General features: G+C 39.2%; 2 protein-coding genes across 2 annotated transcripts in view; one reads left to right on the forward strand and one right to left on the reverse strand.

Annotated features, from left to right (window-relative positions):
• The window catches only part of LOC144053273 (nuclear factor of activated T-cells 5-like), a 33804-nt gene extending 32248 nt beyond the window's left edge, over positions 1–1556 (reverse strand). Inside the window, exon 1 of the mRNA XM_077567561.1 lies at positions 1193–1556. Coding sequence (XP_077423687.1) covers positions 1193–1265 — 73 coding nt within the window. The 5' untranslated portion in view covers positions 1266–1556. The remainder of the gene's footprint in view (positions 1–1192) is intronic.
• Positions 1557–2400: 844 nt separating this feature from the next.
• wwox (WW domain containing oxidoreductase) overlaps positions 2401–14463 on the forward strand; it is a 182778-nt gene continuing 170715 nt past the window's right edge. The window contains exons 1-4 of the mRNA XM_077567910.1: positions 2401–2668; positions 2949–3013; positions 3136–3193; positions 3319–3488. Coding sequence (XP_077424036.1) covers positions 2562–2668; positions 2949–3013; positions 3136–3193; positions 3319–3488 — 400 coding nt within the window. The 5' untranslated portion in view covers positions 2401–2561. The remainder of the gene's footprint in view (positions 2669–2948; positions 3014–3135; positions 3194–3318; positions 3489–14463) is intronic.

Genomic DNA, 14463 nt, shown 5'->3' on the forward strand with positions numbered 1-14463 from the left:
GACTGCTTTTACAGCAAAGTTCCACTTTGGCTCGCCGAGAACAGAGTATCACCAAGTGACAATCTATTTGGGGGTAAAAAAAACAAAAAAAACATTGTGTGGCGCCATCTTCAGGTTAAACACTGGGATAAACACAATTTGGTGTTTTTCCTCTCTTACGAGCACGTACTACCCATGTCACTTCAGTGAGGCTGACGCCGCCCTCCGTAGCAAATTGGAGTTGGATTAGTAGCGTTTGTGAACATCTTCGAACACCGATTTTCAGGTTAGTGATTTATTAGCATAGCATTTGGATATAGTTTGTTTAGCATAGCTTGTGGTAGTATAGAAATTATTTTGATCGTAGGTTTCACTGCTGCTGTCAGCTAATCAAGCTTAATAGCCCTCCAGGTAACGACTCCCTTGGAGCGCCGTTTTCAAATATTAGTGAGAGTCTGGTTGGGGGCTGAGTTGCACTTTAATTGTTTTATTTGTCAGTTACAACTGAGAGTGACAAATAGCTTGAACTTTGCCACCAATTTTAAAGTGAGAGCGAGAGGGACAACAGCCACAAATGAATATTGTAAAGCGTGTTCCATTAAGTTTAAATGTTCCAATGTGTTTAAATGTGGTCATGCATCAAAGAAATCCTGAAGGGGAAAAAATATTTTATATAGTCTCACTATATCGCGGATTTGTACCATGGCTGGTGAGTGGGTCTGGGACGTATGCCCCGCTATAAACGGGGGTAAACTGTACATCAGAGTGCGACTTCCCCTCAGAGAATGCCAGGTTAGCTCCAAGCTAGTGATTAGTATGGGCGCCAATAGCTACCACGTCTATGTACTCCCGACTAATATAATCTGGAGCAAAACCCACGAGAAATCCGTTTCAGGCAGATAAGAGTGGTGTCGTTATCGGAACTACAAGGCGTTCGAAGGAAACAAAAAACCACCGAGCACATCCGTCTCCTCCGCGCATGTGTCCTGGGAAGCTCAAGCACGCAGGTAGCCGTCAGCGAGCGAGCCAATTGGCGGCTAACTAAATCAGCTAGCTCGGCTAAGTGGCTAACGGCGAGAAAAGCTAACCCCAGCTAGCTAGCAGCTTAACGGGGACGAGCTAACGGCAACGGGTGGAGGAGAAGGTATTATTACCCCTGATTAAAACCAGGGCCACAACCAGTTAGCGTCGCGGTTATTCAGCCGAGACTTACCTTTAGAGTAGAGGGATTTGGGGGAATTGAGGTCGAGGTCCGAGCTGAGGAGGGAGACAAAATCAGAGGGCATCGCAGCGCTTCATCGAGGGGAGGGGAAGCGGACACTCTTCTGCAGAAACCAAGTCGTTTTTCCACGGCCAGTGAATTGTGCGTCCCCCGGTGCGGAATGAGTCGGAATACGGCATCGAAACAGTCCGAATGTATGGAACAAATTTGGGTACAAAAAAAGTTTTAATACAAAAACAAAACACCCCCGTTAAATAGCACGTCGCGTCAGGTTGTCTGTTGAGGGGAGACAGACACACACACACACAAATACACGCGCACACACACTACAGTTGAGGTTGGCCCACGTCCTGGTCCCGCCCCCTTGGCTGCGCATGCGCATTGGAGACGAAAAAAATTCGAGGCTTCGCAAAGCATTTCATCATAATGTACGATTTAGGCCAATAGAAGTTGGCTTATGAGTTTATATGGCAAGTTTCAAAATGTACTCGATATACCCATCTTAACTCTTACATACTATTAATTTTCCAAGCATTCATCAGCCAAGAATATCATCATCATAAATGCCTACATCCAATTATGAATAAGGCTACAGATACCGATATGCTTTTTTCAGGGCCGATACCGATTATTGGTAGTCAGGGAGGCCAATAACCGATATTTGAAGCTGATATACATTTGCAGAAAAAAAAAGTTGGTGTCAAATTTTTTAATAATAAAATAATAATTAAACACTCCAGCACTTGACTGCTTAAATGCCTTCAATGTCATGTTTATTAAACAGCTTTTGTGATTTGTAACATGTTAAAGGTTTTTTGTTTGCCATCAGCTTTTGCACCAACTATAAAGTGGCTTCCACACACTAACTCCCAAATAGCCGCAAATTTGCGGGCTAACTGTTTTAACGGTGGGCTAACCATTCACCCACACGCTAACCCCGGGACAACTCCCAAATTGCCGCTAAAAAACGGCTATTAATTAGCCCGCGAGCTAACCTAATAGCCGTTAATTTGCGAGTTAGCCGGTTAGCTCGCGGGCTAATTAATAGCCGTTTTTTAGCGGCAATTTGGGAGTTGTCCCGGGGTTAGTGTGTGGGTGAATGGTTAGCCCACCGTTAAAACAGTTAGCCCGCAAATTTGTGGCTATTTGGGAGTTAGTGTGTGGAAGCCACTTTTCTTTAGACTCAACATCCCATCAGGCACCGCGCGTGACGTCATTATGTTATTGCGGAAGTACTGGTATGCGCCGTGTTGCTCGGCTATTTAGTTCATAAGGTGCTTGGTGTTATTGTGCTCGTAGCTTGTATTAGTTATAGTTTTGCGTTGTTGTTTCAAATTTCCCATTTTAAGACGCTTATCCAATGGCAGCACTTAAGTACGCCGGTATGGACGATACTGACAGTGACGACGAGTTACCTCCTGGGTGGGAGGAAAGATCGACGAAGGATGGATGGGTCTATTATGCAAAGTGAGTGGACTCTTCTCAACCATGGTTAATTTAAAAGTCATGGGCATGTGTTAGTATGATTTTAGAAGTGTATATTTGCAAGTATGTTACACGTAAATGAGCCTGCACAACTGTATCACACATCCCTTAATTTTGCGCCTGCGGTATAATGTCGTTTAACCCAATTGATGTGTTTGTATTATATTCATAGAGCAAATGCAACAAAATAGACATGATCTGATCACATTACATTCACTAACCTTTATCATTTGTGTGTGTTCTATAATGTGTGTGCTAAAAGCCACGATGAGATGAGGACACAGTGGGAACACCCCAAGACTGGAAAGAAGAAACGTTGTGCTGGAGGTTTGATTGTTTTTATTTTTTTCCAGTTTAATTCAAGTTTTTATTAATTAATTGTGGTAAATGGTGTTCTTGTATATAATACCCCACAGAAAGTATGTAGTGTATGTTCTTTCTCTAAACAGATTTGCCGTATGGCTGGGAGCAAAACACCAATGAACACGGTCAAATAGTTTATGTTGAGTAAGTAGAGTGATGTTCTTGCAGCATGGCGTTTTACATGATTTTAATCAATTGTGTTTGTTTGTCCATAACTGTAACATTACAGAATATACATTTATTTTGTCCAATCTTTTTCTTACTGCCAGCCACATCAATAAGAGGAGCACTTATTTCGACCCCCGCCAAGTGTTTACTGTGGAGGATATGATGGTGAAGCCAAAACGCTACGATGGTAACTCTGCGGCTCTCGAGATCCTTCAAGGTCGTGATTTGTCTGACAAGGTGGTCCTGATTACGGGCGGCAACTCCGGCATTGGTGAGTTTATTTTACAGTATACAACGGTACCTTGACTAATGAATTTCCAACTTACGTACGTATTTTTTAAAGTTTTGAGCAGTACATACTTTTTGTTATTAAAAGCGTGCAACGGTAAAGCTTAAAGTTGTGTAACTTATCCTTGTGAGCTAAACAAAGGTATGCAACTGCTGTTTTCCATGCTCGCTATTATCTGATATAAGACTATTATACAGCATATTTAAAGTTGTGTAAATTATCATTGGGAAATAGACAAACAATGTGACTGTTAATTTCCATTTCCAGCATTATTAATATAAGACTATCATACAGTTTACGGTCCTTATATTATGTTACCTATTCAATTTCGTTATTTTAGTAGTAAGTAGTAGAAAGTAGTTTTCTGCTTCTTCTTGAATTACATATTGGGTATTGTAACAATTATGTTCATGTACAGTATATACAGTATTGTGTGCATATGAATTTTCTTATTTCTTAAATTGGCTAATATATATATAAAATATAACACTACCGTTCAAAAGTTTTGGGTCAACAAGAAATTGTTTTTGAAAGAAAACCACAGTTTTTCAATGAAGATAACTTTTAAACTTATCAGAAATACACTTCATACATTGTTAATGTGGCAAATGACGATTCTAGCTGCAAATGTCAGTTTTTTGGTGCAATATCTATATAGGTGTATAGAGGCCTATTTCCAACAACTAACACGCCAGTGATTTAAAGTTACAAGGTGTTTGCTCATTGCATCAGAAGGGCAATAGATATTAGAAAACCCTTGTGCAATAATGTTAGCACAGGCTCTTTCATGCGAGAAATTGCCAAAACGTTTGAACTGTGTGTGTGTTTGTGTGTGTATATATATGTATATATATTAGGGGTGTGAATTGCATAGTACCTGGCGATTCGATGCTTATCACGATTCATTGGTCACGATTCGATTCAATGCCAATTAATCCCGATACAAATATTGATTATTGCGATATATATATATTTTTTAAACTCAAATTTAGACAATACTTATCAGCAAACTTGTACATGTACTCTGTAAGATTTGTATAAAAATGTATTTATTTATCTGAAACCTCAGGCTTCATTTCTTAAATTGGCTTTTTTTTCTTTTTTTTCTTTAGCTCAGGTTATAGCAAAGAAAATCTTAGATCAATTTACGTACGACATCTGGGATTTTTTTTTTTTATATTGAAAAAATGCTTAACATAGGTCCTTTTTAAGCCAGAAGTTTTGGGACATCTCACTATTATGCCAAGTTTGCCAACACTAAGGGAAATTTGCAACATGTTGTAGCGGCAACTGTTTTGGGAATTTTGTGGGATTTTTTGGTGTCTTGAATGAGGAGAATGTTGGCTTGCAGTTTAGTTCACCCAAAGGTATCATTGAACTCATTGAAATTGGAAGTTAGAGGTGCCCAAGAAGGTCTTGGCAGTTGGTATTGAAAGATTACCTTTATCTTTGTAATCTTGTACGTGTTCAAATAAATCAAAGATGAGATTCTTGTGAAGAGGGTCCTTGCAAGGTTGATTTATTACAGAGATCTCTGGTCACACAATTGCATATCACCCAAGCAGTGTCATCCAATATGTGTGTGTCCTCTTTTGCCCACACAGCCTTTTTATTCAAAACATGAGGAAACGCCTCTGTCATCCCGTGAGGTACAGAATGAGATTGCATTTTTCCAGTATACTAGATCGTCCTTGAACTTTTGAAAACCGGATTTCTGACGAACAGGAACTAGACTTCTTAGATAAACATACGAAACATATTAACTTTCTCATGTCTGGGAAAACAGTAGAAAAAATAGCAAGAATGTCAAAAGCATTACTCATCAGGTTATATTAGGTTAACATAATTACACCTACATCAACACATCTATAATGAAATGCAAAACAGGTAAAATAAAACAGTAAAAATGTTAACAATGTCAACAGTATTAAAGGACCCCAACAATAGAGCAAACATTGGCACTTATTTTGTGGTTCTGGATTTAAAATTTATGTCAGCAGTAAAACTGCCTTTGCAAAATGACTCAGTAGGGATTTTAGGCTTGTTTTCTGATGGTATTCAACAGTTCTAAAAACAATACATTTTAATGTCTAAAAAGCATGAACCTGATGACGTCAATGCGAGAACAACACAAGCCAAATGCTGTGTTGTTTACTTGGTTGCTGGGTGTCAATTTCCTCACAAATCTCGGAAGAATTAAGGAAAACAAAACACTTGGGATGGATCAAGTAGAGGAGTGTAATTTGCAGCCACCATTTCAATGATTCTGACTGGCAAGATGAAGTGTTTTGGTCGGACCATGACTTTTCTACGGCTTTGTTTGTGGTGCTTCTGTTCGGCCATTTGACTCCACGGGCTCGTTGAAAACTTTCTCATGCCTACATCATCGTCTTGGTACCAGGGCTATGTAGTACTTCACCATCGCGCAGCTCCCACTGAGGCTTGCCGGCAGTGCCGCTACCCCTGCTGAGGCTTACGCAAAGGACCCGGGAGCCCAGTGGTATGGAAGGCCGACTTGTTTCTGTGGTTGATCGACTCTGGCACAGACACCGTCTTCCACAGACCAGCGCTCAACACTGTGATCGGCCAACGTTGCGAGTTTCTGGCTGAGGCTTTTTGTGCAATGTGATGTCTTTGAGATCGGGGCCAACAAGCACTGAGCAAGGGGTCTCGACCTCCTGGCTGGGGCCTAATGGAACAAGACATCCCCGGCATCGCAAAAAGCAATATGGTGCCTTTCATCTTATTCCGACTGGTGTTATGAACTATTATTATTTTTTTCTTTTCTTGACACAAAAGCATCCCTGGGTGTCTTATAGGGCACTGTATAAATGTAATTTATTAGAAGGTAAAGACTTCTCCATTTACACATTTCATCATTCTTTTATAGTGAGTGTCTCTGGAGAGGATTATCGTTTTAATATTTTCATAGGTTAATGTGGGCATGTGTGGAAATGTCCACATACATGTTGGTGACGATTGAACGTGATTTTCTGACATAATTAGAAGGTACGTTCAGTGATTTAGACTGAACTAATTGTCTCAAGTTCTTTAGCTGACATCACATAAAGACATGGATGGAGGGTGGGTGGCCGATGAGAAGGGGTGTTCCAAGATTAGTTAGTTATATACTGATTTCTCCCAAACAAATTGATATACTGTAATTGAAAATGCAAGCTAGTTTCATTTTCCTGGTCAAAAAATACATAGTTTTTTTTTTTTTGAGAGAAAAATGGTCCATCCTGGACCCATAGTCCCTTTGAGTGTGACATTGCAAGACTTTTCTTTTTGCTGTAGTTGTATTTCCACAAAAGCATCACCAGGTGGCAGTGTGGTATCACTTTATAAAAGTATGCGCCACAGCCGGGGCATTCATCAACATTAGCCTCTAAGTGTAAGACATAACACCCAACAAATCACCCCGTTAATGCTGAACATGACTGTACGGAAGTTCATTAGCTGAGCTGAATTGGATGTCATTGTTAACCGCAACAAATGCAGGTAGCCTGCCAGCAAAAGTGTAACTCTGTAAATCACCATCAAATCCCATTGAAACCAATGTATTTCCTTTCCACCCTTTGTTGGTTGTAGTTTGAACTCAGAGAACAGAGGAAGGTGTCTGCCTTCACTTCAAACATTGTGCTTGTTCAAGACTGATAACGACAGCTCGGGGGAAATCAAATCAACATAAAATGCTTAATTGTCTTTATATTCAAATGCTTTGTAGAAAGGAAGTGTTGCAGGGCTGTCTAATTGCTGTATGTACATTATGAGATGGAGCACTATAGTAGATTTACAGCTGCCTTGGGACCTTGATGGAACAATGGAGCTTCTGAACTTAATTGCCTCCCTCTCCTTGATGTTTCTCCCATTTATCTGTCGAGGCTCATATTAACAAATGGATTGTGTAAAAATGATATGCAGTCTCATGCAAATGTGTCTTTTCTTTTAATTCAACTATTTCCACTGCCAACAGAAACTGATTGAATGAACATGGTCAACTTTAATAAACACTGTGATTGAAATGTAACACCCTGTTTTCAAATACTTCTAAATTATTTCTTGTGTTTTTACCCCCCCCCCCCCCCCCCTCACATTCTTTTGGTTCTTCTAGTACTTATGGGATCGCAGAGAATGAAGGGACTCACAATCCTGACCAAAGCAATTACAAATCACACCATTATTTATACTTATCATACTTTGAAGAGAAACACAAAACTTTGAGGTAAAAATAAATAAATAAATACATTCTAGATATATCAACATTGTGTGTATCTTGTTAATTTTTGTTTAAAAATCAGGGCCTCATACCCTTTTATGCATGGCAAAAACTTGAAATAAATCAAACTTGTGCCTTACTCCAGTCAAGATAATGTAGGCCAAAACAGCTTGCCAATTTTTCTTTGTACATACGTCTAGTATGCAGTGGATATAAAGTCTGCAAATCCCTGTTGTTCAAATGCTAGGTTTTAGTGATATAAAAAAGAGACCAAGATGAATGATTTCAAATCTTATTCTACATTTAATGTGACCTATAATAACCTGCACAACTCAACTGAAAAAAAGTAAAGATGGAAAGTGAACAAACAAATGAGATAATGGTGTTGCACAAGCATGCATTATAACTGGGGATGTGGGCTGTTCACAATTAACCAGACACATTCAAACTCATTTTAAATGACAGCACACACATACATGGCACCATTTAAATTGCCTCAGCGTAAGCCCTAGTAAAGGTCAGATGCTACAGCGTTTAAAAAAACAATATTTTTTTTGGGGTTGCTATTTCGCTGAACTCCAAAGTTTTTGTGCTCACACAAACTTGTGTTTGGAGCTGTTCATAATAATTTCCCCAACCGAGGCCCAATTTCAGTATTTTATTTTTACTTACCCTCTCAAAAGATCCCCTCCCAAATGACTCATACAGGAAAAAGGTAACATTTTGAAATTTACTTTGGTCTCGTTACGTATTCCCAAAACCTGGAATTTGCTCAGGGGTGTGTAGACTTTTAAAAAGCGTTATAGAAGGCGCTTGAGCTTTTTTAATTTTTGCTCCTTTTTAAACCATAGAATGTGTATGCTTAACGATTCCTTACTTAAATTCAGGTGACTTGTTCTGCACAATATACATTGACAAAATTCTGTAACCTGAAAAGCAGACAATTACCTTCAAATAAAACGTTTATAAAAGGGGGAATAATTGGAAGGTCTGTGGTATGGTTTTCACCACAAGAGTGCACAAGAGGTCCACGCTGCCATTCCCGCTAAGCCTTTAAACCATCTAAATTGCTCCACAAATGCCCAATTTTGCTTTTAAAAACATCATAATGAGAAGCAGAGTCTGTGTGGAACTTTTTGTGTGTGCGTGTGAGGCATTTTAGTTCACATATAATCTGCTCTGAATGGAACCAAGAAATAGTTTTTTTCTCCAGAGAATTATCAAACATTGTGCTTACAAGACAGCGACATTTTAAATACTTATTATACCCATATTAACATAACCTTTGTTTTACTCAACCATGTATTAAATATGCAGCACCTCATAATTAACAATACTCTTATAGTAATTGCTTCTACTTGTGTGCTCCTTTGACATTCCACCAGTGAAATGTGGTTATGCCAATTGGCTGGACCCACTTAGCATTTTAATGGCATCAATAGTGTTTTAATCCAAGTGTCAAGGCTATTTCCATTTTCTTGAGTACGTATTTCTCCACAGGGGAATGTGACATTTTTATTAGGAATGGAAGGATATTATTTAATTAACACATTTACATTTCATGTCTTTAATTTAGTTTCTTAATGCACATGGAAGAAGAAGGGGGAAAAAAAAATACGACATATAGGAGTTTATTTATGCGTGAAATGTCAGATTTTGTGGCCGGCCTTGAAGCAGCGTTGCACTGAGACTAGGGACACTAATTCGCTTGGTCTTGCCGAGGTGATCACGATGGTGGATTCCCCCACATTAGTCTTCCTCACTCCGCTTTCCCATGTAAATTAAAAAGCACTACAAACCTGAATGGTGTTTTTAATCGTGATAATGGAAATGAATGATCTCACTTTGTTTTCTCCTTCTCCAGAGCCCTTCTCTCTCTCTCTCTCTCTCTCCCTCTCCTGCCTTTAAAGGTTTTCTCACTCTTATAGACCCGCCGTGCTTGTACCTCCTCAACGATTTCTAAGTGGCTTTGACCCGGGCCCAAGCCCTCCTATCCATCCCCATTACGCACTCCTGCTCCAGTCCTAATTCCCCTCCTATCAAATAAACTCTTTGCTTATTTGCTGGCCATGGCTCCGTGGGACATTTGTCCTTAAAGGACCATAGTTTTGTGAAAATACTTGTTTTTTTGAGAAAGTAGAAGACTGTGCTGATTTAGATGCATCTAATGGAACAAAAAAGAACCATTGTATTACATATTAGATTTTTGTGTATGTTCGGGTAATGGCCATCGTTTTATTGGAACCTTCTTGTGAGTATGAGAAAATGAAATCAGCTATTTTCAATGAATAAATGTAATTAGTAATTACACAAAGATAAGGTCATATTTAAAAGAGAAAAGTCAAAATCTCAAAGTATATTTTCCATGAATATAATTTTACAAATTGGATATTTATGAGAAACAAAAATATAATTTTAGTCATAGTAAATGAGTAAAATCAGTCATAATTTCAAGAAAAGAAGCTGGAATTTTACAAGATTCAAGTTTTCTATTTTCAAGAAGAATGGGGTGCAGAGGGGTGTTACGGATGCTCCCCATAGATGTACATTTGCATGTCCCAAGCAAGCAAGGAACATTTATAAAAAGGTGACAGGAGGTTATGTTTTAATCACACTTTTTTTGCTGCTCAGATTATTATGATCATTAATCATGGGTATAATAACCGATTGAATCTTGATATGAAAATTTTCTTTTTACACTCCAAGGTCAAAGGATGGTCGAATTTGGTTGACATTTTTTGGTTGAACAATGCGTAAATCTTGAGAAAATTTTGTCATAAACTGTCGATGAGTGCTATTGAAGGTTTACCATTTGGTGCTGTTCCTCATCAGAATTCTTTGGCAGAGGTTTATGCCGTACGGAGTCCCATTTCTCCCTCTTTAGTTTAGGCATAACTGGCAGGGGAAGTAAATCAGTCAGTTTGGTGAGACGGTGACAAAATAATATGACACATAGCAGCAGCAGGCAGTGATTTACAGAGCTAAAAAAATCTGCTTACAGGAGTGTTCCTAAAAAGTAATTCTTCTTAACAAAGATTTACTTCTGTGATTGTCAAACTGTGGTACAGGACACATGGCTATGTTCACACTGCAGTGAAATGCAACCCAGATTGGATTTTTTTGCCCAAATGTGACCTGTATCTGACTTTTTTATGCCAGTCTTACGGCTCAATTCCGATTGTTTTCATATCCGACCTGGGTCACTTTCATATGTGGTCCGAGATCGGATACGTATCCGAATTTTTTGCAATGCGACCGCAGTCTGAGCGGCTAGGTCGCATATATCCGACCTCGACATCATCAAAAGTCCATTAAGCTTGATTTACGCTTGACACATCCGGGAGGTCCGCACGGCTTGGGAGACGTACGTGAATCGGCAAAGTTGTTTCGAGTAACAGTTGTGACTTTAATTTAATCCCACTGAAACAGGTTGTGGTGGTGATATTAATAATTAAGACACGTAGACCGCTCATGTGACGTCATCGTTAGAGAAAAAAAAAAGGAGCGGTCTCATTTTCACAAAATATTATTTCTACCTCCTCCTGCATCACTCCTCTGTAGATATGAGAGGGTAAAAATATGAGCCCCGACAACAGATTTATAAAAGCCCGCGTTCCTGACATGCTGGACCATACTTATTTATTTCCGCAAACACAACGTTGTGAGTGACGTTGGATCTTCTTCTGCGTATGTAAGTCACTTTGGGGACGCATTACGTCCACACATCAGACAGACTTAGGTTGCAATTAACAGGTTATGTGAACGCTTACTCAAAAAAATCGGATTTCACCCAAAAATTGGATTTCACCTAAAAATCGTATTTCACCCAAAAATTGGATTTCACCTAAAAATCGTATTTCACCCAAAAATCGGAATTGAGCATTAAGACCTGCAGTGTAAACATAGCCCATATGCTTCCTCTAGTGTTACACATAGAATCATCAAATTAAATGTTCAAATTGTGTATAATGTATGGGTAGATTAAAAACTTCAAATCTAGTACAGTAGATTTATTCAGTACAATTCAGTTGTATTCAACTTTGTAGTAGAATACATTTGCATTTAATCTTTCAGAACGGTTTGATTCCAAACATTTCAACAAGTACTGTTTTTAACTTGTGCTACACATTTTAATGTAATCATCATTCTAATATATTTTTACAGTTTCCTTTATTTGAGAGCAATGTTGGTCATTATTGTGGTACTTGGAGAGCTTAGTGTTATTTTTAGGTGGTACTTGGTGTAAAAAGTTTGCAAGCCCCTGATCTACGCTATCTAAATTCATGGCCCTACCTGCCACATGGTCTTGTTTACATGCTGGGTCAATGCAGGAACTTTAGTATACGAAGCAGGAAATGATAAGGATTTGGGAGGAAGCGCTTCATAATGCTCTGCGTGTCTGTCCACTTTTTCGAATGTTATTCATGAAAGACTAACATTGTACCGTGTTTGTGTTGATCCCGATGTTGTATGGGAGAGGATTAGGTGTCAGGGCCGGTGCTCTCCTCTCTCTGGATGGAGAGATGTGTAAGCATATTCAGTGAGTCGCGGCGCTGCGGGGAGCCTCGGTGCACAGATTAAAAGAAAACGGCAGCCAGGCTTTGTGGCTGATCATTAGATTGAAGCAGATTTGTTAAGCATAACTGCCATTAAATTGGCTGCAAAGCTCTGGTATTTACCGCGCCACTGTTTATGAATAAGGACCCCCCTCAAAGACTGACTCGGCCGTGCGTCGAAGCAGAGCGCGCGTAAGGAGGGGAATGCATTATTCATAGCAGGAGGAAGTAGATGGATAAAAAGATGTTGCCAGCAAGAGTGGCGTGTCTGCGTCTTATTCCGTGTGTCCTGAAGCATCTCCGAGTGGCTGCCTGTGGCTTAGATGACATCCACAGTTTATCTGTGTTCATATCCAGCAGTCTGATAGAATTTCGTGTCTGTGGTGCGTGTCGGACTCTTAAGCGTGTGAGGAAATCAAGATTTTTTTCTTCCCTGGTTTTCTGGTAAATTGCATTTATTAGGCAAGCAATGAGCAGTTCAGCTTGGTTAGTCAAAATATGATGTGACTTCAGAGATGTTAGAGGCCAGTCTGAAAGAGCTGAAGTGACTGGAGTGAACACATTTAACCCTGGAGAACCCACGGGGTCAAATTTGGCCCCTATAAATTCTGCTACTTAAATAACAAAGATCTTTTTTTTTTTTTTTTTTTACAAATTTAACTTCAAAAGTCCAGAGTGCCACTTCTGACCCCTGCACGGGGCCATCTAGTGGATGAATATTGCACTTACATGAGCCAGAGTGGTGGTGACAAGATGGCTGACATGCTGTTTTGTTGAGCTGGAAATCAATCCAAACAAAACCATCTTCTCAGCAAACCGTCAGATAGTAAAATTGTGTTTTTTTTTGTTAATCTATTTCATATCATGTTGCAGAATGCCTAGGAGTATGTTTTATATATATATATATATATATATATATATTGATAAATTAGCAACTCTGAACTAGTTAAAAAAAAGGGTTAAAATTGAAAAAAATATATATTTTGGTGTTCAGTGAATTTATAGCAGTCATTTAATGTATAATTCATAATTTTCCAAAGAAGAAAAGGGTTCTCCAGGGTTAAGACTTTACACACAAAGTACTCCAAACTACAATACAATTAATACCTCTAGGACAACTTTTGAATGACTGTGTAGTATTTACAAAGAAAGAAATGGTGCGGTTTTCCCAACCTTTGCGTCAAGGCACATACACATTGATTTATGACTTCATGTTACTTAGTGTGTAATCTGGGCCAGATTAGTTCAACCAGATTACTTAAACACAAAAGTAATATTCTGTCGTATTAATTTCACCAGGAGGTCATACAAGTTAATTTTACCTTTTACCATCTACTTTAGTGGAAGAGCATTTAATCGTTCTGCTTGTCGCTCTTCGTCACTGGCATAGATGAACAATGATACATTACTTTGATTAAACATATAGTTTTCGATTCACTTTAGCAGAATTGGATCATTTTCCTTGGCACACCACAGGGGTTTGGAGTCACCACCCTAATGGTTGGCAGCAAGGGTTTGAATCTTAGGTACTCTCCTACATTCCAAAAATATCCATGTTAGAAGTTCATTGAAGACTCTAAATTGTCTGGAGGTGTAAATACCTGTTTGTGAGTTTGTGTGTGTGTGTGTGTGGTTGGGAGGTAAGACCATGATGAGAGATTGTGTCCGGATTTTTTTCAGGAGGTTGATGCGGAGGGTCAGAGCGAGGCTAGGGGGGTAGGGTTTAGACAGCATGGGCCAAGGAGGGGTAATAGAACCACTTCAGCGCTCTGGCCTGGAACAGCTCAACCTTGGGCTGTAATTACGATCCATACATCCCACTTTTGGGGTGACATCTCCCTCCTCATGGGCTAATGGAGGGGAATTAAATGGGATCTTAAAAGTCTGTAAGAATGGGGGTGGTTTAGGGGGATACTCCCATCTTGAGATAGGAGACACATAACTGCAGATGTGTACTTAGCAATGAGACATTTTGAGAAATTTCCCAAATCCATCCATAGTAGACACTTGGGTGAGATATACTGTATTTTCTCAAATTTTGGCCTTGGCTCTGATTAATGCCATGGCTCAATCAGTCACTCGGTTTGACAAAGAAACAGCCTCAATTCACCAAGTACACAGTAGAAGTGGAATCTGTAAAGATGAAATGTACTGTGGTATTTAAAGGAATCGATTTTTTTCC

This window comes from Vanacampus margaritifer, chromosome 6 (genome assembly GCF_051991255.1).
Source record: "Vanacampus margaritifer isolate UIUO_Vmar chromosome 6, RoL_Vmar_1.0, whole genome shotgun sequence".
Classification (NCBI taxonomy): domain Eukaryota; kingdom Metazoa; phylum Chordata; class Actinopteri; order Syngnathiformes; family Syngnathidae; genus Vanacampus; species Vanacampus margaritifer.